At 58.9% G+C, this 11,235-nt stretch overlaps 3 protein-coding genes across 7 annotated transcripts in view; 2 read left to right on the top strand and 1 right to left on the bottom strand.

Annotated features, from left to right (window-relative positions):
• The first annotated feature begins 1,291 nt into the window (after positions 1-1,291).
• GPBAR1 (G protein-coupled bile acid receptor 1) lies at positions 1,292-4,272 on the top strand. The gene is made up of 2 exons (XM_067740618.1): positions 1,292-1,422; positions 3,094-4,272. Exon 2 carries the CDS (start codon positions 3,139-3,141, stop codon positions 4,126-4,128), a length of 990 nt encoding a protein of 329 aa, XP_067596719.1. The 5' UTR covers positions 1,292-1,422; positions 3,094-3,138; the 3' UTR covers positions 4,129-4,272.
• A 251-nt stretch (positions 4,273-4,523) lies between these two features.
• AAMP (angio associated migratory cell protein) lies at positions 4,524-9,606 on the bottom strand. Of its 4 annotated transcripts, none has more exons than XM_067740608.1 (12): positions 9,393-9,606; positions 8,779-8,934; positions 8,345-8,377; positions 7,930-8,049; positions 7,250-7,389; positions 6,852-6,996; positions 6,488-6,571; positions 6,273-6,388; positions 6,009-6,112; positions 5,797-5,887; positions 5,448-5,602; positions 4,524-5,014 (listed from the first exon to the last, which is right to left on the bottom strand). In XM_067740608.1, exons 1-12 carry the CDS (start codon positions 9,511-9,513, stop codon positions 4,939-4,941), a joined length of 1,341 nt encoding a protein of 446 aa, XP_067596709.1. In that variant the 5' UTR covers positions 9,514-9,606; the 3' UTR covers positions 4,524-4,938. The 4 variants fall into 4 exon arrangements, with proteins under 4 accessions (XP_067596709.1, XP_067596710.1, XP_067596712.1 ...); XM_067740609.1 differs by having other exon boundaries at positions 8,779-8,931; XM_067740611.1 differs by lacking the exon at positions 8,345-8,377.
• A 283-nt stretch (positions 9,607-9,889) lies between these two features.
• PNKD (PNKD metallo-beta-lactamase domain containing) overlaps positions 9,890-11,235 on the top strand; it is a 57,553-nt gene continuing 56,207 nt past the window's right edge. For both annotated transcript variants that reach the window (XM_067740613.1, XM_067740616.1), the window contains exons 1-2: positions 9,890-10,029; positions 10,790-10,958. In XM_067740613.1, coding sequence (XP_067596714.1) covers positions 9,963-10,029; positions 10,790-10,958 — 236 coding nt within the window. In that variant the 5' untranslated portion in view covers positions 9,890-9,962. The remainder of the gene's footprint in view (positions 10,030-10,789; positions 10,959-11,235) is intronic.

Below are 11,235 nucleotides of genomic sequence, written 5' to 3'. Positions count from 1 at the left end.
CATTCCCCTCTTGCTTTGTACAGGCTCCCTATCAGCCTTTCTCAATGGAATTCTCAGAGGGGACAGGTGGCTGGAGGGAAGGGATGTGCAGAGAAGGCCAGAAATCCCTTTCATTGTGTGCTTCTGTGCCGAGCACTGACCCAAGTCCTTATCACACGTTTTTTTTTTTTTTTTGGCTGCACTGGGCAGCATGCAGGATCCCAACGGCGAGGGATCCAACCTGTGTCCCCTGCAGTGGAAGCGCAGAGTCTTAACCGCTAGACTGCCAAAGTCCCCCACACATTTTCTCATATAGTCTCACAAGAGGTGAATACAATATGAGCCCCATTTTGCAGATGAGGAAATTAAAGTAAGAGAACTTTAATAATTTACTCGTTTAAACAGCCAAAAAATAGGATCCAAAAAGGATTCTGAGATTTAAACCCAGGCTTTCGGATTCCAGCACTGGCTCATGCCTCTTAGTTGTCATGGAGGAGGGAGGAAGGGAATCACTGGTTGAGAACCCTCCCCCATTAGGTGTCAGGTACTGGGATGTATGCAGTTACATGTTATCCCATGGTATTCCCCACAACAACAGTGACAGGTGGTTTTCCTTGTTTCCATTTTACAGGTGAGAAAATTGAGGCCCAGAGGTAGCTTGCCCCAAGTCACAACCCCAGAGCTATTTGTGCCTCATAGCCCAGAACTTGACTCACAAAGTAGTTGAGAAAAGTGTGGAATGACCCCAGATTCTGGAAGGCAAGCCTGGCTTTATAAGCTGAAATTCCCTACCAGGTGATAGGAAGGGCAGGCAGTGAAGATTCTCATATTCCAAACATCCCCGCACCACCACCACCATCAGACACACACCACTATGCGGACTGGCAGAATTACAGAGGTGAATGCGCTGTCAGCTGGCTTGGCCACTCCAGGGGTTTGAGGCTCATAAAATGTAAATATATGAGCTGGGAAGTGGAGAAGGTAGACTAAATCATTGTTCACTAGCTGGAATGCATTTCTCAGATTAGCTAAGCAGTAGCAGGCCAGAGGGCTCCAAGCTGGGTGACCTGCCTTGGTGGCAAGCTATGGCCAGTGGCTGGAGAGGGGGCCACTGGTACAGGAGGGTAAGGAGGGGGCACTGGAGAAAGGGGAGGAAGGCCTCCCAGTACTGCAGCTCAGGGTGTGCCAGGTCCCACCCCCCAGAGGCGGGGCCAGGCTGATCCCCGCCAGCCTCAGCTCCATCCCTCCAGGAACCCAGGCGACGGCAGAGCCAGGGAGAGCAGTGGAGAGCTGGGGCCCTGCTGTCCTCGCACAGTGGAGGTACCATGCCCTCACCGGTCAGGACACCAGACATCGCCAGAAGCCCTGCAGCGCTGGCTGCAACTCCCTGACACTCAGAGGAAAGCCCAGGCTGGGGGAGCAACACCTGTCCCTCACAGCCATGTGAGTACCTACCCCCTCTCCCCCTTCCCCACCCGGCCCCTGGGGCCACACCTGGAGACCTCGATCCCAGATCTTGCAGAGGCCATTGCACGCAGCCTGAGCCACCAGAGCCTCCGGGTTGTGCAGGTCACACAGCCAGCACACCCATAAGACTGCTGGGAAGTCGCCCCGGCGGCCGACCCTACCTTTCTCGCTGGTCTGTTGGAGGTAGGGTGGGAGACTCACTCCAGCGAAGAGCTGGGAGCTCCAGCCCATGACTCCAGAGTCCAGGATTGAAGTTACGGACTCTGAGGTCTCCTGGGGTTTAATAAAGTTGACAGTGCAGGGATGAAGGGGAACAGAAACTGGAGGGCCGCTGGAGAGGCAAAGATGTTCCCAGCGAACGGCACTGGGGGAGGTTGAGGAAGAAGAAACAGAAGCTGAGGGTAAAGGGGTGCAGCATCTTGGGGGGACCTGAGGGGAGCTGGGGATAGAAGGGGCAACATCTCCTGCGCTCAGGGTGGCCGTGGGGCCCTCTAATCCTCTGACCCGGGGGAGGGGGCAGGTAGGAATCCTTTCCCTCTTGACTTTAATCCTAGCAACAGCGGCTGCTCCCGTTGACAGAAGCAGGAGTTCCCACAGGGCCCAGGACCCCTCCCCTGTCCCCCATCCCTATGATGTGGCAGTGGGGACAGGGCATGGGAGGACTGGGACAGGTCAGAGCCACAGAGAGGCCAGACCCTGCCCAGCGGCTCCTCCTCCCTCTCTGGGCTCGCTTCAGCCCTCTGCCGCCGGCATCTGCACATTCACTGCCAACCCTCCCCCCTCCCAGCAACTCCTCCCCTCCTCCAGTTCCCAGGAAAGGCCCTGTTGCTAGAGAGGTCGGGACGCGTCAAGTTTATGGGCTGGAAGTCCTGCCCGGAGGCTGCTCACTGAGGTGTAACTGGTGACAAGGCGGATGGAGGGGAGGTGCAAGGGACCAGGCAACCCCTTGCTGCCACCCATTGCCCTGGCCTCATCACTAACTCAGTGAGCCCTGCCTCAGGGTGACTTCTGCCCCTACCTGCACCCCGAATCCTTAGCAACCTACCACCTCTTAATGCACGGGTGCCCACGAGCCTGCGAGCATCTGAAGACAAGGACCGCCCTCCTTCATTTAGCACCCACCCCGAGTCCCTTGTCCCGGCTCTGGCCCCAGCCCGAAGGAGGCCATCAACTGTTGGCTGGCCAGAGGACCACTACACACCAGCCAGACCCTATCCTATCCTGTCAGCTAATTTGTTAGATGCCTCACCCGGTGGAGGCAGGGATGGTCAAAATGCTTTGGGGATGGGTGGGTCCACTTTTCAGCCTAAACAGAGGCATAAACACAGCTGCCCAGAGAGGACCAGACAGATAACAGAAATGGGCCGACGGGGCTGGGTGGGGACTGTGGGAGCTGTCTGAAGGCAGCCACAACTCAACTCCAGCTGGTTGCTATCATACAGGCAGGACCTGATTTTTTTTAAGCCCAAAATATGAATTTTTATGTAAATTTTAATTGGCAATTCATTGGGGGGAAAATGTGTATCAGCAAACAGGATATGGCCCACAGTCTGTTGGTCTGCGACCTCTGGATTAATGTGCAGCCTTGCCGAGCAGACAGTGACCTGCAGCCCCACCCTAACTCCGGTTGCCCCATCTTCCGTCTAGGCACGCCCGCTGCTGCTCCAGGTCTCCCCCGTCCCCAGGCCCAAGATGACACCCAACAGCACCAGGGAGATGCCCAGCCCCATTCCCGCAGGGGCCCTGGGGCTCTCCCTGGCCCTGGCAAGCCTCATCGTCGCTGCCAACCTGTTCCTGGCCCTGGGCATCGCCAGGGACCACCGCCTGCGCGGCCCACCCGCTGGCTGCTTCTTCCTGAGCCTGCTGCTGGCCGGGCTGCTCACCGGGCTGGCGCTGCCCGTGCTGCCAGGCCTATGGAACCAGAGCCGCCGAGGCTACTGGTCCTGCCTCTTCCTCTACTTGGCTCCCAATTTCTCCTTCCTCTCCCTGCTTGCCAACCTCCTGCTGGTGCACGGGGAGCGCTATATGGCAGTGCTGCGGCCTCTGCGGCCCCGCGGGAGCACCAGGATGGCCCTGCTCCTCACCTGGGCTGGCCCCCTGCTCTTTGCCAGCCTGCCTGCCCTGGGCTGGAACCACTGGGCCCCTGGGGCCAACTGCAGCTCCCAGGCTGTCTTCCCAGCCCCCTACCTCTACCTCGAAGTCTATGGGGTCCTGCTGCCCGCCGTGGGCGCTGCCGCCCTTCTCTCGGTCCACGTGCTGGCCACCGCCCACCGTCAGCTGCAGGACATCCGCCGGCTGGAGCGGGCCGTGTGCCGCGGCGCGCCCTCGGCCCTGGCCCGCGCCCTCACCTGGCGGCAGGCCAGGGCACAGGCTGGAGCCACGTTGCTCTTCGGGCTGTGCTGGGGGCCCTACGTGGCCACCCTGCTCCTCTCCGTCCTGGCCTATGAGCAGCGCCTGCCGCTGGGGCCCGGAACTCTGCTGTCCCTCATCTCCCTGGGCAGCGCCAGTGCGGCGGCCGTGCCCGTGGCCATGGGGCTGGGTGATCAGCGCTACACGGCCCCCTGGAGGGCGGCCGCCCAGAAGTGGCTCCGGGTGCTGCGGGGAAGACCCCAGGGCAGTCCTGGACCCAGCCCCGCCTACCACACCAGCAACCAAAGCAGCATGGACCTCGACTTGAACTAGGGGAGGGGCCCCTGCTCGTTCCTACTAGAAGCATCCGTCCATCTTGGCCACCAAGCCCATCTCCACTTATCCCCGCACCTCTGGATCAGAGACCCTGCCCCTATACGACCCCACCCTGACTGAATAAAGCTCCCCTGGCTCCCAGCTGTGGTTATCTCATTCCACATCTTAGCAAGGGAGGGACAGGCGAGCAGCTGCGGAAAGAACCTAGAGGATCCAGGGAGATTCCAGTTCCAGACAGGCAGGCAGCTAGCTGTAGGTGAGGATGCTGCTGCCTGAGGGGGTGAGCTGAGGCACCTTGAGATCCAGCAGATGTGGCAGGGAGCCTCACCCCGACACGCCCCTCACTGGTTCCTCCTCGTGTCCGGCCACCACAAAATCCACACAGACACGTCTCTGGGAAGTATATTTTATTTACATTTTTAAAATCTGTTAACTAATATCTCTTCCTCCTTTCCGCCCCCAGAGACTTGGGAAGGGAAAGAGCGGGAACTTCGAAGACCTACTCCCCACATACAAATACACACCCCCATGGCTCACACCAGCAAAGGAAGTGAAAGAGAAAGAGGTCTGAACCTCCCTCTGAAGGGCGTGCCAGGTCTGGGCGAGGACTACGAGGGAGAGGGCGGGAAGGAGGGGCCCGAGGGGTGGGACTCTTAAGAAAGGGACAGAGAGGGGGCAAGTCAGTTTGAAGTGGTTGTAAAGTGAGTCCGAGGCCCGTCCCCTCCTCTTCCCTCCTACCCTACCGCCTCTGCTGATGGGGATCTCTGTGCCCCCGCCACACCAGACACAAAGCAGAGGCTGCAGCTGTTAGCGGTCAGGCCTCTGGACACAAAATACTTTTGCTTTGTGGTCTCCTGACGTGGTCACCACCAGGGAGGCATCTCTGTGGACAGAAGACACAGCTGGGAGGGACTGGAAGACCTCGGGCCCACCCCAGGCCCACCACCCAGGGGCCCTCTGGGGACCTCCTGCAGCTCATCCTCAACTCCAGACCCCTAGTGCCTGGCGCTGGGCGGACCCACACCCAGTGAACACGCCTGAAGCCAGCAACCGGCAAGGGGATCAGAGGAGAGCCCCCCGCATAGGGGAAGGGGTCCCAGCCCCTGCGCCCAGGGGATGAGATGTGAGGCCGCACCGTCAACGGAAGATGACTCCCGCAGGCCTGCCAGCTCTCCTGCCTCACAGGCAGGCCCAGGCCTTGGGGCCCAGCTGCCCCCTACACCCTAAGGACCCTGTGACACCCCCATGGTGTCACAGGGTCCTACACCCCACCTTCCAAACACACAGAGACCCCAGCCCTTGCCCAATTCACTTACTTGCTGAGAGCAAAGTCCAGGATCTCGGCTGTGTGGCCCCGGTAGTCAGTAAGCAGGCGGCCGGTCCGAGCGTCCCAGAGGCGCACAATGCCATCCAGGCTGCAAGTGTAAACCACGGCGGTGCCTGCCTCCCACAGCAGCTGCACGATGCCCGACTGCAGCAGGGTACGGCAGAAGCGGCGTGCGGTCAGGGGCGGGAGAGCTGACAGGCATCTGCTCCCACCTCTCAAGGAAGGAGGGAGGGACTATGGGCCATAGGGAAGGACCAGACAGGAGCCAGGTCTGGGGCAGACGCTCCCAGAGACCTGGGATTCCCATGGCCGTGGCCATGGCTCCAGGCTGCCTGTACCTGGTGCTGACACTGGTGCCTGAGGGTCTGCGTAGACAGGTCATAGATGGCCAAGGTCCCATCCAGGTAGCCAACAGCTGCCAGAGGCATCCTGGGCAGAGGAGAGTATCACGACAGCTCGTGGAGGGACCTGGACTCGGGGTCCCCCAGCCCAGGCCCCCTCCCCCAAGCCCCCTGCTCTCGTGTCAGGCTGAGGCCCCGCTCACACTCACACACTGCAAAAGCCCAAGGACTCCACGGAGTTGGACTCGCTCTCCTCCCCTTCTCCCAGATTGGGCTGGGAGGCCACGGTCTCGGGTCTGAAAACGCCCACCACCTATGAGCCAGGGGAGAGGATCAGAGAAGAGCCTGGAAACATGGTCCTCTATTAAGAGAAGAAAGGCAGTGGGGCAAGGAGGCTGGGTGAAGAATAAGAGACAAAGGGGAGGAGACGCGGAAAGCGGAGGCCCCAGAGCCAGGCTCCAGGTCCCACTCACCTTGCCGGTGGTGGCACTGACCAGCTTGGCCTGGCAGTCCACAGAGCCAGTGAGGATCAGGCTGCCGTCCTGGTTGGTGGCAACACAGGTCAGAGGGCCTTGGTGACCCTCGGTCCCTAGGATGAAGCAGAGGAGTAAGTCGGATTTCATCCTGTCCCAGGTCTCAGCCCCTGCCCCACAAAGGCCTAGGTTAACACCTTCCCCACCCCAGATACCTTTTAGTACATGGATAGAGTTTCCCTGCTTCAGGTCCCAAACCCGGATGGTACCATCTTCATAGCCGACCACAGCTCGCTTCCCTAAAGGGCCAGAGATGGAGATGAGGAGAGAAGAACAGATAGCACACTCAGACACATCAGCAGGGGAGGGAGGGGATGGGGGCAAGGAAGTGAGGGAACACACAGCGCCCCAGGGAAGACCCAGTCCCGGGTGGAAAGGGGGAGCTGTCTGCTCTGGGGCCTGGGAGGTCAGTGCTCCCAAGAGCAGGCCTCAGAGTTTGCTGGCGGTGGCCCAGGAGGGAGCCAGGGAGACGCGTAACCCTGGTCCCCACCTCTCTGCACTCAGGAAAGCTGCTCTCACCATCAGGGAGGACTCGGCCACAGGTGGCTGGGCAGTTGGGGCCCTGGAAGGTCTTGCAGTCACCATTCGGGACCTTCCACATCCAGGTGTTGCCGTCAGCCGTGCCCGCCAGTAGGACAGGTGCCCGAGAGTGCCACTCCATCCACTGGGCAGAGACAAAGGCTCAAGAGGGAGGCCCCTCACCCCATCTCACCTAGGAGTCTGCCCCATGAGGTCTGCCAAGTTTTCCCCGCTTCTGAGTCAGCAGGGACATCCCAGGGAATGGGCCTAGATATTCTTGCTGTACTCTGGGGGTGTACCGGCTCAGAGCTGGCTTGGTCTGCTCAAGGTGGCACGGACCCCCAGGGTCTCACCCCTCCCCCGGCCCTCAGAGTTGAATCCCACTCTGATGATCTCACCTCCAGATCTCCTGCTTCAAAGGACCAGACCTCCTCCTTGGTGTCCACCTGCCACACTTTTAAGAGGCCACTCATGTCCCCTGTGGCCACCAGGGTAGAGTCGTGGCTGAAAGCAGCACAGGTCACAGAGTCTTTGTGGCCTGCAGAGAAGCGTGGGCAGGAAGAGAAGAGAGCATCAGCGTACCTGGTGCTGGGGACACGGGACCCAGGTATCTGGCCCCCAGAAAGGACCAGCTGGGAAAAAAAAGGATGGGTCCAAACTCAAAAAAACTCAGAAAAAAGGATGGGTCCAAACTCAGAGCTGCTCCAGAAGCCAACATCCCCATGTCTCCCCAGGGGAGACACTGCTGGCCCCCCACTCAACCATGTATAGCCCAGGCCTATGTCTTCCCCATTCTGTCCGTTCCACATCTCTGCCTGAAATACTCACAGCCTCCTTCCTGCCCCAATTCTCCTTCACTAGTGTCACCTCCTCCCAGGCCTTTCCCTGACTCCCTCCCTCAGCCAATCAGTGCCTCCCTCCCCTATGCCCACAACAGACCATTTTATTCTTTGGGGCCCTCAGGCCAAGTATAGAGCTGGCAAAACGGGAGTCCATAAATGGCTATTGGAGGCACAACCGCTGCAGGCCAGCCCCCTAAGACCTCCAAAGGGGCAGGACCTCACCCAGGCCCGCTCACCTGCACACTCAAAGAGCAGTTCCCCATCGCTGAGCCTCCACACAAAGGCTTTGTCATCTTCGCCCCCTGTCACTGCCAAGGTGTTGGTCTTGGGGTCCAGGCTCACACAGAACACAGATGCTGTCCCAAGAGATACTCCATGAGTAAGGAGACAGGGCTCCCACCCAGGATTCTGTCCTTCGGGACCTTTGGGAAGCCCACCCCCTTCCACCCAAAGTAATACTTCTTTCCTCCTGGAAAAGAAGGGCGCATCCAAGTTCTTCTAAGTTTCAAGCATCAGGTTGTTGGAGAAATCCCTCCCCAAGCTTGCCGAACTCTAAGTCCTTCTCCAGGACAGATCCCCCTTCAGTGCTATTCCCTTCACCACCCCACACTGATGCCATGGACAAGAGAAAGGTACATGTGCAGCGCTTACAATTCTCAGCATGGGATGCCACCAGTCTGGGGTCTGAGTGAGGAAAGCGTCATGTTACTGGTTCCTTATTAAGAGCTAATATTTAAGAGGATTATCTAAAACATGCTCCAAAAGGTACTATTACCTGTAATTCACAATAAAAGAACTTTTACCGGTGACAACTTTTTAAAAGGAAACTAAAACTCAGAGACTTTAATAAAGATCATAAACAGACGAGTAGCTGGGATAGGATTTGAACCCAAGTGTCTCAACTGACTCCAGGAGCCAAGCTCTCCTTCATTCCATCATACTGCCCCCCTACCTGTGAGCTCCTCCAGGGCAAGGCCAGCATTTTCCCACCGCTGTGTCCCCCATAATGCTCCCGACACAGCGGATGGCTGATGCTCAAATGCCCGCCTGGACAGGGCTTACGATGGATCTCCTCAGAGACCTACCCGAGTGCAATGCAAAGGTGACTTCGCTATCGTCTGGGCCCTCCATGCTGCCGACCACCCCTTCCTGGGGTTCCAGAACCCAGCCCTCCTCATTGCCATCTTCCTCTTCCTCTTCCTCAAAGTCCACATCTTCCATCTCCTGGGCCAGATCGTCTGCTTTGGGGAGAGGGTTAAAAGATGGGGTTCGGCAGGCGGTAAGAGGGATAGGAAGTGCGGGGAGGCTGGGGTGGTCGTGTGGCAAGAGGGCAAGGTGAGGTCAGACAGAAGGGGTGAAGCGGCAGGGGGAGGGGGCGTATGGGACGGAGGACAGGAGAGGTCTGTGGACCTGGGGTTGGCCAGGGACCGTGTGGGAAGGGAGGAGCGAGGGAATGATGGGAAGGGGGGGTGTGTGAGGGGAAGGGCCAGGGGAGGCGTCAGAGGAACCCCCACCCCGGCCAGGCCTGAGAACTAAGTGTGGGGTTGGGGGAGAGGGGAAGGGCGAAGGAGGTCGGTAGGAATGACCGGTGGGGTGGCGGGTGGTGGGGTGGGGGTGGGGTGGGGAGAGAGAGAAGCAGGGGTCAAAGGCCAGTGGTGAGCGCCTCCTGTCCCGTGGCCCGAGAATCGGCAGCTCTCACCCGGGTCCGGCGGACCGGGATCCAGTTCTACCACCTCGATAATCTCTTCATCACCATGGAAGCTTAGGGTCTCCAGTGGAGGGGTGTCAGCGGTGGCCCCGCTTTCCGATTCGGACTCCATGCGGCGCAAGCGGCGAACCCACTTCTCTGGGCCCAAACGCCTCCCAGAGTCAGCTCTGCGCGACGACGCGGAACTCGAGCCCCTCCTCCCGGGAGGAAGTAGGCGTAGGCGACTCCCCGGCAGGGAGAGCGACGGCCTCTCGACCAATAGAGAAGGGGGTGGGCTGGCTTAACCACCAATCACAGGGCAGAGTTGGGAGACGGAGCCGGGTCGTGGAGAGGAGAACCCAACTCCGCCCGACCTGACTCCGCCCCCAACAGGAGGGCAACAAGCGAGCGTGCGCGCCTCCAGGGTATCTCCTGGGAATAGTAGTTCGCCCCGGTCTGTTCCGCGGGCTTCTGGGAGATGTAGTTTCTGCTCTGTAGGCTGGACGGGAAGAGCGGGGGAGGCCCCTTACGCAAACTACAATTCCCGGCGGGGAGCGCGGTGAAGGGGGGTGGGTTCTGAACATGGCGGCGGTGGTAGCTGCTACGGCGCTGAAGGGCCGGGGGGCGAGAAATGCCCGCGTCCTCCGGGGTAAGGAGAGGGACCCCGGGGAGGGCCGGACTGCAGGGGGCACCCTTTTACTCACATCCCGCTCGGCGATAGCAGGAGGTCAGGGCTGTCGATTGCTGCCCGCACCCCTCTGCAGGATCTTAAAGAGTCTGGGAGCTAAAAGATGCTCTCTAGAGGTCACCCAGTCCATCCCTTAGCCTTCCCGTTACACGACACCTTTGGGGTCTTGCAGCGAAAGGGAGCCCCAAGGAAGCCTTTTAGACTCCCGTGCTTCAGGTGTTTCACACTCACCGCAGTGCAGAGGAAAGAGCCCTGGGCTTCTGGAGGCTTGGGTTCTAGCCCCGGATAATTAGCAGTTTGACCTTGGGCGAAGCAGTTCGTCTCTTGGGGCTTCAGTTTCCTCTTCTATAAAATGAGGGGACAGAGTAGACTACCTTTAAGCTCCCTTCCAGTACTAACATTCTGCAGTTTGAAAACCATTTCTCGGATTTCCTTCATACGTCTCAATGTGAGCCCCACTGCAGTCCTTCACATCCTGTCGTCTGATGAGATGAAGAACAGCGAAGCTCGCTCTCCTGGCACCAGGGTGATGAGCCCGCAGTGACGTGGAAGTGGCTTTCAAAGGTGCCACCTCGATGGCGATTTTCCCATTTCCCTCTGGACTTTCCCTGGTACTTGTTACTCCAAACTGCAGTCACTCCCCTTCCTCAGATCTCAGCCATTCCTTCCCCGGGCTTTCGTCTCACCTTCTCTTACCTACCTTCCTTGCCTCCATCCACAGGGATTCTCTCAGGAGCCACAGCTAACAAGGCTTCCCAGAACAGGACCCGGGCACTGCAAAGCCACAGCTCCCCAGAGTGCAAGGAGGAGCCTGAGCCCCTATCCCCTGAACTGGAATACATTCCCAGAAAGAGGGGCAAGAACCCAATGAAAGCTGTGGGACTAGCCTGGTGAGTTTTAACTAACCCTTTGCCCACCAGTGGGGAGTGGCATGAGGGGAGGGTGGAACCCAGAAACTTCTCCAAGTTTCAGGTGGTGAGCTGAATCCAAGGTTGCGGAGACCGGATTGCTGGGTGTGAGGACTGGAATCTCAGAGGACTGGGGCAGGGGAGGGAGTTGGGAAAGTATGTGAAATTGGAGAGATAGTGGGTTTTCTGTGGAGTGAGCTGAGCTAATCTGATTCATTTTTGGGTCCCTGGCCTCGTCCTCTCTTTTGGGAGCTTGGGG

Source organism: Pseudorca crassidens, chromosome 6 (assembly GCF_039906515.1).
Source record: "Pseudorca crassidens isolate mPseCra1 chromosome 6, mPseCra1.hap1, whole genome shotgun sequence".
Taxonomy (NCBI): domain Eukaryota; kingdom Metazoa; phylum Chordata; class Mammalia; order Artiodactyla; family Delphinidae; genus Pseudorca; species Pseudorca crassidens.
Note: the sequence above shows the minus strand (reverse complement) of the source record. Positions and strands in the feature narration are given on the sequence as shown.

Coding starts and splice junctions, on each gene's coding strand:
- GPBAR1 (XM_067740618.1), top strand. CDS start 3,139: ATGACACCCAACAGCACCAGGGAGATGCCCAGCCCCATTCCCGCAGGG.
- AAMP (XM_067740608.1), bottom strand. CDS start 9,513: ATGGAGTCCGAATCGGAAAGCGGGGCCACCGCTGACACCCCTCCACTG. Junction 8,378..8,778: donor CACCTTTGCATTGCACTCGG/GTAGGTCTCTGA, acceptor TTCCTCACTCAG/ACCCCAGACTGGTGGCATCC. Junction 6,389..6,487: donor CTCTATCCATGTACTAAAAG/GTATCTGGGGTG, acceptor GCTTCATCCTAG/GGACCGAGGGTCACCAAGGC.